Below are 18,023 nucleotides of genomic sequence, written 5' to 3'. Positions count from 1 at the left end.
TATAATATTTAGGCTATATTGAAGCTATACTCCAGAAAGATCTTTGCACTTGTAAAATATCTCACGTTTAATAATTTTTAGGCAGCCAGTAGTTCTATAAGGGGACAATAATACTAGGGCAGTACCCACAGTTTAGAGAAATCAGTCATTGAGCTCAAAAGGGCAGCACTTATCCAGGACAAAACTCAGAAGGATTAGGGAAGGTAAAAAGAATGGGCATAGGAAACACAGTGAGGAAGTGAGATATGTGATGTTACATTATTATGGAGATTGCAGTCAATGACGTGAAACAAAATATGCGAATTTTTTCATGGAAAACTAGTCTGTTCTGTAAACATTTATCTAATTCACAATGGGAAAAAATTTTAATGCAGTGAAAGCAGTTCTCTTTCTTATTCTATGAATTAAAGTATGAATATTTTTATTCATCTTAGGGGATTTTAAGCCTGTGATGAAATGCAGTTTTTAAATAAATGTTGCCACATTTGAATTGTGTCACAGTGTTTTTGCAGTCATATGCCTTAAGAATCATGTTTTTGTAAAGGTTAATTGCCAGTTGAAGTAGATGTTTCAGCTGAATTTTTCAGTTGCTATAATGTAAAATTGACAAGGTTTGTTGCTGTTCAGATATGTTGAAAATCAGTTTACATTGGAGATATGCTGTAGGCGAAGTGATAAAACTACAGCTACAGAATGCATTTAAGGAGTGTTTTATTAATTGAATTTCATTTCTCATACGTCTGTTATGAAAAACCCCAAACCAAACTTGTTTCTGTCAAGTCGGGAACTCACAGGGGCAGTTTGACTCTGTCTTCTAAGGTCACTTTGAGTTGGAAACTTCTCTAAGGCAGTGGGTGTGGTTTTGGCTTTTATACATGTGGAGACAGACCTACAACAACCCAGAACGGCACAGCTTGGCTTCCTGTATGAGTAATAATAGAGGACGAGGGGATCACTTTGTGTGTAATTTCGATATCAAATTAGTCTGTATTTGATTTATAAACCGAGGAAAAAGGAGAATGGCAGAGTTCAAACTTTGAATGACACCATAGCTATTGAATAAACTACGAAGGAAAACAAATACATAGTTAATTTACGTATGACATGCATGCCAGAGTTGGAACTAATCTGCATAGGATTTTCAGTGGGTTGTTTTTTTTTGCCACAAATAAATTAGCAGGCCTTTCTTTGAAGCTGCACGTGGGTGAATCGGAGCTCTGTGGTCTTTGTTCGTAGCCAAACATAAGCATGATTTGCACCGCCCAGGTGCAAATTCCACAGATGGAAAATGCCACTTGGAAAAAATTTCTTCATGTTATTTCGTAAACCACCTTATTGTATCTTAACCAACTGTGATGCCACAATCTTGCAAGATACGTAGGAAGCCAGACTGAGTGATTTATTTTCTATTGTGAATTAAATCTCAGAGTATCAACTGTAAAACAGAAACCTTTTCTAAGTTAATTTCAAGTTAGGCTTAAACCAAACCAAACTCACTTCCATTGAGTTGATTCTGACTCATCGCAAGCCTATAGGAAGGATCCAACTGCCCTGGTTAGTGCCTGAGACTGTAACGATTTATGGGAGTAAAAAGCCTTGTCTTTCTCCGGAAGTCAGACTTAAGATTGGTCTATCTTTGCCATGTATAGTAATATTTCTTCATATGCTGTTCATGTTGCAGCAGTTATATGCAACTGCATATAGTCATCTTAAACTGAAAAGTCTTGGTCAAAGTAAAATTGTTTATCTGTAGAAATGTATTAGCTTGGGAAAAATTAATATATATTTTATTGGAGAATAAAAGTACAGTGATATTGATTATAAATTCTTCACTTGTGATGAAATAAAAATTCTTCATCCTTGAAATCTACCTTCTAATGCAGTTTCAAAACCTGTAATTTTGGTGTTTTCTACATGTGGAATATATTTAATTTTCCCATTAGATATATTATCTTAATTTTAAAAAAATATTACCTATCTCCTTCCTCAAATAGAGCTTCCTGCTATATCTCATGTAAAAGTTGAATACTTCGTATCACAGCTAGAGGGATCTCTTTTTAAAATACATGCTTTAAAATTCTTTTTTATTTAAAGTTTTGGTTGCAGTTTACATACCATGTGATTCAGTGATTCCAGGGAGGGCTGGGCCGTCACCAGAGGCAACTTTAAAACCGCTCCCCCACCAGCCCCCTGGACACACTGATTTCAGGCTAAAAATGTGTAAATTTAATTTGGTAACCTTTTTCTAAGAGTGTTTATTCCTTACTCCCCTATTCACTGATGTCTTTTGTAAGCTAGCCAGTATTTTGACTACTGATCCTATATTAATTAGGAAGAAACTCAAAGAAAAATCTGGTTAGTTAAAATTCTAAATATATGAATTTTCCCATACACTTTTGTTATTAAAAAATTAATGTCACAGTTTAGACCTTGTGATATGTATATATGTAAAGTGAAGGATCATAAAATATTTATATCATTGTGTAAACACTACCAAAGTATTAATATCAGCTTTTACAGCAGCTTGTAAGAGGGCTGTTTTAATTTCACATTCTTCCTTGAGTATCTACTGTTATCCATCATTAATTCATAGGGCACTAAAAGGTTCTCAAAGTGAAGATAGAGATCCTTATAATCTAGAGAGGGGAGCACATCTTAGACACCAAGGTCCCAAACCACAAGCATGAGGTATACCTTATTCACCACGGTTCCCCAGAATGTAGAACAGGACCTGACGCGGCGGGTGCTCAGGGCTCATCCAAAAAACCGACCAGAATGACTGGCAGCGCGTCATTCTCACTCCCAGCCACCCTGTGGGGCAGCGGGTTTCCCGAGACTAAATCTTTGTATTTGTTTTTAATTGGGCAATTTTAATTTCATACTATAAATTCTGTTCAACGGTTTGAAGTATTCATCAATTCCCCACCCTTGTACTCTATCCCACCCATCCTCCACCCCTGTGAGATTATTTTTCCCTCTTATGTACTTCCATCCTCCTTTACTCCCAAGTTTACACCTGTCAACCAGCATTAGTTCATCTTCCCACACTTGCTCTCTTGCCCCTTGGGGACCGTCAATCTTGCCCCTTTGCCACACTAGTCTTTGTTTTGCTGTTTATCTTTCTAGTGGTGGTCTCATGTAATATCTGCCCTTTTATGATTGACTGACTTCTCTCAGCATAATGTTCTCCAGGTCCATACTTGTTATGAAGTGCTTTGTCAGTTCATCTTTTTTTTTTTTTACAGTAGTGCATAGTTTTCCATTGTATGTATATACCAAAGTTTATTTATCTCTTCTTCTGGTGATTGGTTCTTGGCCTATTTCCAACCTCCTGCTATTCTGAGCAGTGCTGCAATGAACATGGAAGAGCATATGTCTGTTTGTATTATGTCTCTTATTTCTTTAGGAAGCATATCCAGCAGAGTTATTGTTGGGTCATGTGTAATTACTATTCCAAGTTGTCTTCGTTAGCATCTTAGCAATTTCCACAGATGCTATGCATATGTGCAGACCCACCAGCATGCAGCGTATGAGAGTTCAGTCTCTCACTCTGTCCAGTATTTGTGGTTGACTTATTTTTAAATTTGGCTGACGTTGTAAGATATCCCATTGTTTTGATTTGCAGTCTTCCAGATGGCTAGTAATCATGAGAATTTTTTCACATGTGTGAAAAAAATTTTTCAATGCAATTTTTTGTGAATTTTCTATTTGTGTTATTTGTGGCTTTTTTCAGATTATTTGTTTTGTTATTATTGCAGTACTGCAGTATTTTATAGATTTTAAGAGATCAGTCCCTTGTGTCTTTTGTCATTGTTATAGATTTCTTTCTCAGTTCATCAGTTCTCCCTTTATTCATTTGATGTACATAAGCGTCTTATTTTTAGTAGGTCCCAGTCATCTATTTTCTTATCTGCTGTGTGTGCTTCCGTCATTAAATCGATAGTTTGTACCGTGCAATAGGATTCTCCAGTTTGTCTCTCTTTTCTCATCAGTTATCTCAGTAGTTCTGGGGTTTTACACTTAGGCTTTGAGATACTGTAAAATCTTCACGGGAGTAGAAGCCTCATCTTTCTACATGAAGTAGCTGGTGTTTTCAAACTGCTGGCCTTATGGTTCGTAGCCCACTGCGTAACACACTGCGCCACCAGGGCTTTTAGAGGAAACGTGTAGGTGGAAGAATGCGTGGTTAAAGAGGAGCCCTTCAACTAACCATGCTAGTAAAGTTGAAAAGCAGTGATCACATCAAAGCCAATTCAGTTCACCCTCAGGACAGAGGAGTGCTGCCCCTGTGAGCTTCTGAGACGGAAACAGTTTATCAGCGTAGGAAGTCGGCTCTTTCTCCAGCCTAATGCTGCTGACTTCAAACTGCGGCCTGTGGATTGCAGCCCGACTTGTCACCAGTAGGCCACCAGAGCCCCTGGTGCCAGCAGTAGTCGTTTCAAAATCTCCTGATTTTTTTTAAAAAATTTTCTTCCTTTTTACTTAATATGGGTGGATTTTGGTTGGTGGGGATGTACATTTAGTTGGTAAGAATATATATGACTCAGCTTGGGTTGATATAAAAAGATAGAAATTTTAAACTGCAGTTTTTCTTAGTAAACTCTAGATGGAGCTCCTGTATTATGTTGGTAAAGAATGACACTTTCATGTAATATTTTCACAAGAGGATTTTCAGGCTCACCATCCATGCCTTTCCACTGTTTCACACAGGGGCGTACATTTCACGCCTTCTTTGGATAGATTTCAGAAATAAGCCTTGTCAGGTGAGGTAGAAATGTAAACACAATATTTATTTGATTCTATATTTTATACTCAGAATTTTAAAATGCAGAGGAAGTTGTAAGACAAAACTAAGCAAGAGGAAAGAGTCCATGAATTCAGGAAAGTGGAGTAGTTGAATTGTTTATGAATCTCATTTTCCACTCAATTTTAATAATTTGCTTTGAAAGACTTCCCTTCCCTCCTAAAGGTCTTTATGATCCCAGTCCCCTGCTGTACATGATGCATTTGTGTGTGCATCACACTAGCAAGATAGCCTGGGTGTGTGGCATTCATAGTCCAATTAGGATACTCAGTGAACGCTGAAGATTCTCTTCTGAAATTAATATGTTGGCAGATAGGTGATGAAATAAGGGCTTTTAATTAAAGGGTGGGGATAGATTTCTGATGCGTCAGAATAATACCTAGTATTTCTTTTCCTCTACTTTTCTTAACTGTATAAAGTAGCAAATAGTAGCAAACTCCTTATGGGTCCACCTTTATATATTTTACTAGTAAGATGGACAAGTTAGGCCCTCCACTTCGGACGGGAAGAGCTGTGCACAGGTTGCATGACAGTGATACAAAGGCAGACAGTGCCATCAAAAGACATGAGTTATTACCCATTTACAAGTAAGTATTTGCAATTCAGCTTGGTTGATCTTTTTGAGATATTTCCTTAAAAGTTTTTCTATACTGGGATACCATAACGTAATCATTCCTATATTTTCATTTAATTATTTTTAATCAAAAAGTTCTAAAAATTGTAGGCCTTAAAACATTTTTTATTTTTACTACTCTAAATATAGCTATTTTTAGACACATTCCATTAACTTTTTATTTTTGGAGAATTTTTTAAAAGGGGAGTAGGGGAATATTAGGTCATACATATTATGCAACAATGATTTTTTTTTTTTAGCTAAACACATGGCACTTTTTTTTTAAACCAGGAAAATCTTATAAAGCATTCATTCTACGGAGCATCAGGCTTTAGCTACAGAGAACTATTGTCAGGTTTTCTGTAAATAATGAAAGGACGCACACTGCCTGTGCAGCCGTCTCTATGTATCATAGCTGGCGCATAATCAGGCAAGGTTGACATGGCGGTCATTTCTGAACTTTGTAAAACAAGGCTCCAAAGCTTTGCTGATTTGAGCCCCAATACTGAGTGTAGCCCTCTAATTTTAAAATGATGAAATCAAACACTACAGAATTAAAGTTGAAAAGTAAATGTCTAAACAAAACCTATTAAACAAGGTCTCCTATAGCATTTTGCTTACTGTGTATAAAAATTGATAAATGCAAGGGTTGGAAAATCTCAGAGATCTTACCAAAGTCCATGTGTTAGTTTTAACCAATGACAAATTCTAGAAGGAACGCTTTGGTCCGTGAACCATTTTCTTGGCCCTTCTGCTACTACCTGCGCCCTCTGAAGCTGATCTCAAAGGAACACTTAGTAGTAGTAAGTCAAGTTACATGCAGTTCTAAAGTCAACCCTTTACTCACTGTGAGGAGCAGATTCTAGTTATAGAGTTGGGCAGCAATTTTCAGACTCTGGCCAGGAATAAAAGTGTGTTGACTTTAGAAGATTCTGGCAACATGCTTTTAGGTAATCATAAGATAGCTGGTTCCTCGGATTCTCAAAAACTGTCCATGTCATTCAGATGTAATAGCAGTTCTTTAGAAATTCTTAGAAGATGTGTGGAAAATAAATGATGAGAACTTACTAATGGCAGCTTTTTATATAGCTAATCATATTTTTCTCCAAATCCCAACATTTTGTCCAAATTAATTTATAATTTCTGATACAGTGAAGTTTTGTGTGTGTGCGTGTGTTTATAGCTTATTTGAATGTTATATGAAGACGATAGCATTTCTAAAATGCTAAATTCCAGAGCCCAAAATGTACTTTCTCTTCCTCTTTGATGCTCTCACCAGGGATTTCCCATTTTTGAGCTGTGAATAGTGAGTTCCCGAGGCACTATAGAAGATTTGCCACTGACTATATGAAGGTCATATGAAAAGATTTTTGCTTTTCAAATTTAGAAATGACATTTGAAGGCTAACTTGCCTTTGAATGGCAGCTTTTATATATTTATGTAGATTTTCTGAGGTTTTATAAATTTCTATGGGAATACACAGCCTCATCTTTCTCACAAGGAGTGGCTGGTGGATTGGAACTGCCATCCTTTGTTGGTTAGTAGCTCACTGCTTACTTGACAGTGATACCAAGATTCGTGACTCTGTAAGTAGATGTTTAAAAAATTACTACACTCTACAACTTTGCTAAATAAATTGAAGAGGTAGTATTTCAGCCACAGTTGAAGAACTTCCAATCTAAAGTACCGAAATTCTTTAAAAGTATTTTGCCTATTTAAGCTAACATAATATTGCTTAACTATGAAATGAAGATTTGACTGATGTAAGGGAGCTATGCTTTAGTTACCATTTGAACCCCAGAATATACCAGTTGTGTCATTGTGGGTAAGTTACCTAAGCAGTCTTTGCCTCATATGTGCCAAATTATTTCAAGTTTTAAATAAGTCAATGTCGAAAAGGCAATTAGATACAGCAAATCATAGGCCTGTTGTAGAAATTCCCTCTTGTAATAATGGCAGTGGCAACAATTATAGGATCATCAGCAATTAACCAAATATTTTACATAAATTATACTTTTTATACATTCACATCCCTATAAAATAAGTTGGTTTCATAAAGGTTGACCATTATCCCAGTTGGTCTTTGGCTGTTGGGATTTGAAACCAGATCCATTTGCATCCCATGTGATCCATATGTGAGGGAACTTCAGAATGTGTTTGTGGAAAAGTTGAAGTAAAAGTAAGTAGAATTTTCCCAGACCAGAAACTTTTTGAACTCTTTCCTGTTTCTCTTAACTTTTTTTTTTATTCCTAAATAGTCTCAAGGAGTTGAACAGTAATCCAACCCAAATGCCTCCTCTACTGATACCAAATGGTCTAGGCTGTGTTGGTGAAATGAAATCTCTAATGAACAAAACTGCAGTATCCTGATTACTGTGGTTTATGAATAAATAAAGTATGTTTATTTAACATATATATATATTTTAATTTAAATATTTGGTTAAGCTGGGTTTTTAGCCATTTCTTATAAGATTGAATAACAACAAAACCTGTTTCCTATATTATTTAGCAATTACATATAGACAACTATGAAACATTTATTTGAAGAGAATTAAAAGATTTCTTTATTATTAAAATTTGAGATCTTTTAGTAGTAGTAGTAACTTAAAATTTAATGTTTATGTATTTTAATTTTATATATCTTCAGGATAATGTTAATTTGTGCAAAGTGCCTTAGTTTATTTTTGGTATTAACTACATGTTTTCAAACTTAAAATAAGTATTAGTCTTCGATTGAACTTTTAACATACGATTTTTTTTCTAGTTATACAAAAAAGCAAATGGAGAAATAAAAGTTAATATGTTTACTCTTTCTCTGTTCTAGAGGTAACATCAAATCTCGAAATTCCACACCACCTAGTCTGGCAAAAATTCCTGCCTCTGGAGTGCCAACAAGCAAAAGGAAAACATACACGGAGACCTACGGGAGCAGGTATGTCCGTGCGGCTTTCTGTCGTCCTCACTGCAGTACAAAGGTTTGCTTGTCAAAGTGGTACCCGTCTGTCTCCTATGATACTGAAGGATGTTCGTTCAGAAATGCATGCCTTTCTCCCATATCTTTATAGCTAATGCTCAGAGACAGCGTGAATGCATAGCTGAGCTGTCAAAAGAGTCGGGGAACAACCATGTAAAGGAAGTTAAAGAGATGAGATTGGTAAATTAACACTAACTGCAGATGTATTTTCGGCTTTTGGTTGACTGTCACAGTTAGAAGATTGTATAGTAAGGTCATTGTAGGAGAGAGAAGTTCTTGGACTTGTACGAACTAGAGCATTAGTAACTGAACTTTCCTATCACCCCCACTCTCCATGCCTCTTACTCTACATTCACCAAGGAGTAATCATCGTAAGCTCACTTAGAGAGACTTGTGTGACTGTAATACATCAGACTTAATGGCATGACCCTACAACACTGTTCCTCCTGTTGTGGTGTCCCCCCAACCATAAGATTATTTTCATTGCTACTTCATCACTGTAATTTTGCTACTGTTAAGAATCGGGCAACCCCTATAAAAAGGGTCCCCAAAGGGGTCATGACCCCCTGGTTGAGAACCGCCGAGTTAGAGGAAATAAGGGCAGTAGCAAGCATTTCTCCTTCGTGATGTCCTTGTAGCCGTCCTGCAGCTTCTCTGGCTCTCCAAATAAATGCCTATGTAGGTCTGAAAGTTCTTATAAGCGGGTGTGGAGTCAATTAGAAAATCTGTGTACAAAAAAAAGAGTCATTACCTCTTATTACCCAGTCTCATAGACATAGCTTCCAGGTCACATCAAGGCTGTACAAGGGTCCTTCAAGAAAACCATAGGAAAATTCCATTCACTCTTCATTTCATTTTTCCACCAACCGTCTAAAGTCCCCTGTTATTTGCCTGGAGACACAACTGGCATTGCACTTTTAAGTTTTATTGAAACAAAGCAAAGAAGTTAATTTTCAGAGAAAAGGAGAAAAAGATTTATTCATGTTTTTCTAACAATACGCAAGAATTATCCCTCAGTTATAACGAAGGAAAAAGAAAATCCACCAAGCAATGTAAGCGTTCCCCCCAATAGTTCTTAACTGCAGGTTAACCAGCCCACAAGGTTAAGGATCGAAAATGCAGTTCTTAATTGGAAGACAAATTAAAATGTTCTTGGGCTCGGAGCTTCTTAGAAACAAAAGCTGCTTCTATTTGGTGTGAAATTCTCTCAACTCAGGCTTTCCACCAGATGCATCCAAGAAACACGAGCTCACAGTTCCAAATTACAGAGCATACATACAAGGAGATTCTACACTACACAAATAAATAAGCCATCAATATTGAACGTGGACTAGCAGAAAAGAATGGCATGTTCATGATTGAAGGTATTAAAATGGTCCAAACCAAACTAGAAAGTAGGTGTGTTTGAAATAGTCAATGAGAGTAAATTGAAATAACTAATAATGACAAGCCATTGGGCTGCCAACTACAAAGTCAGTTATTTAAGCTTCCTAGCCTTTCTAAGGAAGAAAGACTCTTTTCCCATAAAATGTATAGTCCCTGAAACTATTTAGGGTTGCTTTGTTTGAATCGACTCGATGACAGTGAGTTTTGTTATTTTGTATCTTCTACTTTTAAAAGAACCAAAGAGGAATACTGAAATAATGGGTTTATTTGTAAGACAACAAATTTAGTTTATTTCCCTTTGGCATTCTTCCTTGACTGTGGTTGTCTCCTAGTTCATTACTGTCTTTTTTTATGGGTTGAAGGAATTATAGTGATAGCTATAATTTATCCACACCAGAGACGTCTGCCCCTTGCTTCAGCAACTCTGTGACTCTGTTGTTGAGCTAATAGGAGAGGACACAAGTGTAGCACATAAAATGCTAGCACTTGACCTTATTTTCACCTCAGTGACTTTTGGAGTTTTATAAGAAAGTCTAGTGACACTTTCATTTTGAAAGCACCCTAAGCTGCTTTCATGAAAGAATTCTCCAGGTTCCCTTTCTAACTGCTTTTTGAGAAGGAAATGTAATGCTGCTACCACAAGTCCCACTTCTCTCTGTCTGTGTTGTTAGGTGCCGGGTCCTGGGCCATCATCACAGTCCTTATGTTTGAGCCCACTGTTGTAGCCACTCGACAGTCCCTCTCCTGGAGGGCTTCCCTTTCGCACTGCCCCTCTGCTGGACCAAGCACGACGCCCTGCTCCAGGGACTGGTCTCTGGACAGCATGCTCAAAGTACATGAGAGGAAATCCCACTCTTCTCTCCTCTAAAGAGCATTCTGGCTGTCCTTCTTCCAAGATGGATTTGTTTGTTCTTTTGGCATTCTCTGGTAATTTTAAAATTCTTCACCGGCACCATTGATTAGGGCACCAAAGACATTGATTATTCTTTTTTTTTTTTAGTATGTATGCACCATATTTTATTTATCCATTCATTTTTTGTTGTACTTTAGTTGTTTCTACTTTTTTTGTTTTATTTTTATTTATTTATTTTTTAAACAATTTATTAGGGGCTCATACAACTCTTATCACAGTCCATACATATACATACATCAATTGTATAAAGCATATCTGTACATTCTTTGCCCTAATCATTTTCTTTTCTTTCTTTTTTTTTCTTTTCTTTTTTACATTTTATTAGGGACTCATACAACTCTTATCACAATCCATACATATACATACATCAATTGTATAAAGCACATCCTCACATTCCCTGCCCCAATCATTCTCAAAGCATTTGCTCTCCACTTAAGCCCTTTGCATCAGGTCCTCTTTTTTTTATTCCCCTCCCTCCCTGCTCCCCCCTCCCTCATGTACCCTTGGTAATTAATACATCGTTATTTTGTCATATCTTGCCCTATCTGGAGTCTCCCTTCCCCCCCTTCTCTGCTGTCCCTCTCCCAGGGAGTAGGTCACATGTGGATCCTTGTAATCAGTTCCCCCTTTCCAACCCACTCACCCTCCACTCTCCCAGCATTGCCCCTCACACCCTTGGTCCTGAAGGTATCATCCACCCTGGATTCCCTGTGGCTCCAGCCCCCATATGCACCAGTGTACAACCTCTGCCCTATCCAACCCTGCAAGGTAGAATTCGGATCATGGTAGTTGGGGGGAGGAAGCATCCAGGATCTTGGGGAAAGCTGTGTTCTTCATCGGTACTACCTCGCACCCTAATTAACCCATCTCCTCTCCTAAACCCCTCTATGAGGGGATCTCCATTGGCCGGCACTTGGGCCTTGGGTCTCCACTCTGCACTTCCCCCTTCATTCAATATGGTATATATATATACACACACACACATACACATATATATACACATATATACACATATACACACATATATCTTTTTTTTTGCATGATGCCTTATACCTGGTCCCTGGTCCCTTTGACACCTTGTGATCGCACTAGCTGGTGTGCTTCTTCTATGTGGGTTTTTTGCTTCTGAATTAGATGGCCGCTTGTTCACCTTCAAGCCTTTAAGACCCCAGACACTATCTCTTTTGATAGCCGGGCACCATCAGCTTTCTTCACCACATTTGCTTATGCACCCATTTGTCTTCAGCGATCCTATCATGGAGGTGTGCAGTCAATGATACGATTTTTTGTTCTTTGATGCCTGATAAATGATCCCTTCGGGACCACTCGATCACACAGGCTGGTGTGTTCTTCCATGTGGACTTTGTTGCTTCTGACCTAGATGGCTGCTTGTTTATCTTCAAGCCTTTAAGACCCCAGTCACTATCTCTTTTGATAGCTGGGCTCCATCAGCTTTCTTCACCACATTTACTTGTTCACCCACTTTGGCTCCAGCAGTTGTGTCGGGAGAGTGAGCATCATAGAGTTCCAATTTAATAAAAGAAAGTATTCATGCATAGACGGAGTGTTTGAGTAGAGGCCCAAGGTCCTTCCACCACCTTAATATTATTCTTAAGCCTTCTTTATTCAGTATCCAACTTTCCCATGCCTTTAACTTGTATCAGATGCACTTTAGTTCTCAAAGTAACCTTACTTTCCAATACTTTAAAGAGGACTTGTGTAGCAGATTAATCCAATACAATGCATCTCTCGATGTCTTGACTGTTGCTTCCTTGAGCATTGATTGTGGATCCCATCCAGACAAAATCCTTGAAAACTTAAAGCTGTTCTCCATTTATCATGGTGTTACCTATCAGTCCGATTAGAAGGATTTTAGTCTTCCTAACATTGAGTCATAATTCACACTGAAGACTGCAATCCTTGATCATCAGCAGGTGTCTCACATTATTCTTCCTTTCAGCAAGCAAGGTGGGTCACCTGCATGGTGCAGGTTGTTAATAAACCTTTCTCCAATTTTGATGCCACCTTCTTCTTCATATAAGCCAGCTTTTCTGATTATTTGCTCAGCATACAGTTTGAACAACTATAGTGAGAGGGATACAAGCCCCCATGCACACACTGTTCCTGATTTTAAACCATGCGATATTCCCTTGTTCTGTTCCCATACCTGCCTCTTGATCGGTATATAAATGCCAAATGAGCACAATCAAGTGCTGTGGAATGCTCATTCTTCTCAAGGTTATCCGTAGTTTATTGTGGTCCATGTAGTCAAATGCCTTGGCATACTCAATAAAACACATTCTAATATCGTTCTGGTGTTCTCTGTGTACAAGTAGTTAAATGTTTCATCAGTAAAATCTGTACTTACTCCGTTCCTGTCTACTGTAATAGGACTCTAATACTATCAAACATCTGTCCCTAAACCCACCTTAAAGTACATATTTCTAGAATCTGTTTTACCTTCATGGAGAGATTTTGTTTACCAACTCATGCTTCAGGGTGTCCACAAGGTCTTGTTGAATATATTTATATTATGGCAGTAATTTCAGAGAAGAGTAATATTATTAAATGGATCTTATGATCAGGGCGGATCTGTAGTAAAGGGCTACAACGTAGAGCAGATGGAAAGCGTGGCTGCATTTGGTCATGAAAATCCTCCGAATGGAAAAATCCTCCTAATAAAAGGCTAGTGAAAACATTTATTTTTTTCAATCTGAACCAGAAGTATATTAAAAATAAGTGTAAGTAAGCTTTTGATTATACTTAGTATTACCTCCTGTACCCAAACCGAGGGGTTGAAAACTACTCATGTGTGCTTTGTTTTCCACTTTGTTTCTGGACTTCTTTAGGCCAGATGGAGACTACCTGTCTTCCCTTAATGGTGGAAACATGAAAAGCTGTGAAGGAAATTCATCTGGACACTTACCAAAATTCTGCCACGAATGTGGGACCAAATACCCTGTAGAATGGGCAAAGTTCTGCTGTGAATGTGGTATTCGAAGAATGGTTCTGTGAACAAGATCCAAGGTCCTGAGTTACATGTCTAGAGTTACATGGATGCTAGAGCACTTCCAGTAGTTAATTTTGTGCTAAAATATTCAAAATACCTTTTCCAGTAATTTTTGGAGCATAATTCTTTGGCTATGTCATGTGTGTATATATATATGTGTATATATATTATATATAATAAATATCTGATACTTCATTCTGTGCCATTCAATTATACGTTCACATACATGTCAGAAAATAATTTCATATGAAATCATAACTTCATTTTTGATTTCTTGGTGATGGTGTGAAAGCATAATAAGTAAACTTCCACAAATGCAAATGTTAATACTTGGCCCTTTAGCCTTTAGGATGATTTAACCTTCAGCAAAAACATCACAATAATTTTTTTTTTCAAATTGGTGCCTATCATTGGATAGTATTATAATAGGACGGGATTTGGAATTTTGTACTTGAAGATAATACTTTTAGTCACAATTAGTCATGTGAGATTTTCTTCCTGCAGAGATCTTGAACACTTAATTTTATAAATCTTTAAAAAGGAGAGAAAAAATCTGTTATCATTTACTTAGTGCATTATTTAAATATTATCACACATATTTTTGAAAATATAATTATGTACTTTTTTTTAAGATAAATGGAAATACAAATGTATCTTATTCTAAGTAGAAATAATTTTCCATTACTGTAAGAGTTAAACATAAATTCTTTTTTACTTTCAATTGTGTCTCCAAATTTCATATTTTTCCTACTACCCCATAACCTTCTGTCTGAGTCATAGTGATGCAATACAGCTACTTTTTGTGTGTGCAAAATTTGAAGTTAATTTAATGTACATTGCATATTTCTTTCGAACTCCTTCTTAGATGTTGAAATACATTTTCTTTCTTTAGGGCTGAATTTAGAAGAAATTATTTTAACAGCCACCTCTGTTGATAAATAATTATTGTGGGTATTAGTTGTTAGTACAGGGCACACAGGTAAAAAGTGTATGAATTTGAGTCCCTTGAAGAACAGTTAGAGTGGCTATAGGAAAGTTAACAGAATATCTCATTTTCTCTACCCATATTTTCTTCTGTAGTGCTTAATGTTGAAACATCACTTATGTCACAATAAAAAGTCATTGAAATATGTATTGTTATAATGTGTAGTTGGTTTATACCATTTAATATTTGCAAACATTTCACTATAGTTTGCCCTTAACTTTGACCAGTATCCAGCTTTTACCCCCAACAGTTTTATTGGCTTATAGTTCACACATTATAAAATTCAGTAGTTCAGTCACATCAAGAATAGTTGTACAATAATCACAATCAGTTTTAGAACATTTTCTTCATTCTTGCTGTTCTCTCCTCATTTCCCCCAAACTTCCCTTCCCCTAAGAGGCTCACCCATCCTGGATTTCACACACAGAAAATGGAGCTTCTAAAGCTAACAACAACAATGTAAAACAAAAACCTTAGTCGAAAAGAAAGCAGAAAATATTTTCACAGACCAAAAGATGGAGTGCTAATTCTAACTTAGCTGCATCTGCAACAATCCCCTTCTTAGTGCATTCTGTGTGATAGCAAAATTATTCCCATCTTAATTCACATATATTTCCTGTCACTTTAAAAAAAAATGGAAACAGCTTTAACATGAATCAAAAGGGAGATCAAGTGATATTATTTCTGACATAATCAACTTTCCTATGTTCTCTGTTGGATAACAGGGTTACTCACAGCCCTCGGTGATAATGGGGGGGTTCAACAGAGGCTTAACTCATGGGTGGACCCTGCCAATGGATTTGGGTCTTCCACGGTCCTCCCGAGTCACCTGCAAACCAGGTGTTCACAGTTTAATCTCAGATACCATTCCTTTCTTTAGATTTGGATTACATTATTTGTAATCCTTGGATCATGCTGGTTGCTGTGCTTCTTCCATGTGGACTTTGTTGACACCTCCCTTCCATGATAAGCAGCCATCTAAAACCGCAGACACTTTACTGATGGCAGATGTCGTTGAGTTTCTTCACTACACTGTGCTATAACAACCATAGCCCGCGTAGTTTCTGAATGAGCGTGAGCATCAAGCAGGGCCCTGTCATAAGAACTAACTGCTCTGAGACGGGCTAGAATGAAGTGCAATCCCGAAATCCATTCACACATCTGTGGTTTATATACGGCTGCCATTGGCACTCAAAATGTCATGCACTTCTTAGTAATAATCTTTTTGATTGCTTGTGTATCCAAATTCAAGGATTCTGTAGTGATTTCTGTTCAAACCTAAGAGCGTGTATATTATTTTTAAAGAACAAACTTCCTTTATATTTTAGACAATTAGTAACTTCCTGTTTATGTTTATAATCAGTTGTAAGGATCAACAGAAATTTGTGATTTAGAATGTTCTCATTTATTTATGCTTATACTTTATAATTTCATTAATGATTAGGTTGTTTTTGTGTGTGTGTTTAAAGTTTTGGCAGGTTGTGTAGACTAGAGGTAGTGGGAATTGTTATCTAATAGACAGTAGAACCCCGGTACTCGACTGCATCAGAACTCAACATAATTGGATTTCGACGCAAAATGTCGAGAAAATTTTGTATTGGAATTTGAACACAACATCAGAATCCAACCCAACGCATATGATTTTTATAAATAAAAGCAGTTGGTGTTTTAGTCACTCAATGTTAGTTGGTGTTGTTAGTATGCGTTGTTTAAACCTTTTACGGCTGTGTTCCAAGGGTTTTGCTATAATTTTCTTAGTTTTTGTGGCATGTTGTCCTGGTTATAGATAGAAAATATTGGTCCTAAGAAGATTTTTGAAAAGAACCATCATGATAAGGAACTGGTTAACCATGTTATTGATATTGTTGATAATAATTTAGTCAGCCCTTTTAGAAAACAGTTAAGGATATGCCAACAGCAGACCACATTAGATAGATTTTTTTTTTTTTTAAGAGAAAGCCAATCAGGTCCTAAAGAAAAAAAGGCAAAGAAGGGGAATAACCCGAAAAGAAGCTACCAGTTGATTTTTAATGGAAGGGGATTCCCCTTCCAGAAATTGACTCTCTCTATCCGTCCTCTCCACATCCATGTCCACAGTTCAGATCCTCGTCAATCAGTGTGGTATGGGCCACATTGTAGTTGTTAAAAACTTTTAAATGTTGTGTTTCTTATTTAAATTATATTATTTAACTCTGAACTTATTTACTTTGGAGTTTATGTGTCATGTTTTGTATAAAAAGGCAAGGTTAGGGTAAAAAGTTGGTGGTTGAGAATGGATTAATCCGTTTTCGGTTATTTCTTATGGGAAAAATTGATTCGGAACTCAACTGCATCACATCTCGATGCTCCTAGAATGGGTTAGCGTCAAGGTCTGGGGTTCTACTGTACCTTATTACTCTTCTAACTTTTTGTTAAATGTTTTTAGTTTATTTATTTCTCATTGTTTTTCAATCATATGGGTTAAGAAAATAATCAAATCAAATTGTTCCAACAACTAGAATAAGCTGTAATCAATTCAAATGACTAATGTATATACTAGAATGCCATTTTAATCATTGCTGGTTTTGTCCTGTTATGACTCATGAAGAGGAATATTAAACTTTAGGACTTACAGGCCACATGATTTTTAAGGCTGCGTGATTTTGTGAAAGGAGTAGATAAATGAGTTGAAATTAATTAAACTGGCACAGGATTGTTCTCAATAAATTTTACAGTAGCAAATGTTTAAAGGTATTCCTAAGAAAATGAATTGTTAAGGAATTACCCAATTCCTGATCCCAGAGATCATTATAACCGTTAAATAGATGAAGTATTTATGAATCTTGAAGCATGTGTGACAATGTATCTAAATGCATTTTTATATTACTTTCACAATATCCTCACATTGGCTTCTTGCGTAATCATTCAAGTTTTAAGATATTTTATTAGATCTATGCATCCTTTATTATTTATTTTCAAAAGTAATTGTGTTGTAGAATAAGAAATTATTTTAAACTTGAATCTAAAATGTAAAAATCCCTTATATATTATTCTGAAAACAGTTAACATAAGATTATTGTGACTAGTGTTGTCTCTCATCCTCTACATTTTTTTAAATCACATTTTGAAACTGTTTAATAAAAACATGCATAAAAATGCTAACTGGTGTCATTAATGACTTTTAGCCAACTGTATATAGAAAGGAACACACACACATATATATTTAAATCATTTTATTGGGGACTCATGCAGTTCTTAACACAATGCATACATATGTCCATTGTGTCAAGAACATTTGTACATTTGTTGTCATCATTCTCAAAACATTTACTTTCTACTTGAGCCCTTAATATCAGCTC

At 36.5% G+C, this 18,023-nt stretch overlaps 1 protein-coding gene across 1 annotated transcript in view; it reads left to right on the top strand.

Moving 5' to 3' along the window:
* Positions 1 to 17,748, top strand: part of ZC2HC1A (zinc finger C2HC-type containing 1A) — a 56,850-nt gene extending 39,102 nt beyond the window's left edge. The window contains exons 8-9 of the mRNA XM_075549542.1: positions 8,242 to 8,349; positions 13,540 to 17,748. Coding sequence (XP_075405657.1) covers positions 8,242 to 8,349; positions 13,540 to 13,705 — 274 coding nt within the window. The 3' untranslated portion in view covers positions 13,706 to 17,748. The remainder of the gene's footprint in view (positions 1 to 8,241; positions 8,350 to 13,539) is intronic.
* The last annotated feature ends 275 nt before the right edge of the window (positions 17,749 to 18,023 follow it).

This window comes from Tenrec ecaudatus, chromosome 5, assembly GCF_050624435.1.
Source record: "Tenrec ecaudatus isolate mTenEca1 chromosome 5, mTenEca1.hap1, whole genome shotgun sequence".
Lineage (NCBI taxonomy): Eukaryota > Metazoa > Chordata > Mammalia > Afrosoricida > Tenrecidae > Tenrec > Tenrec ecaudatus.
This window is presented reverse-complemented; position numbering and strand designations above follow the sequence as displayed.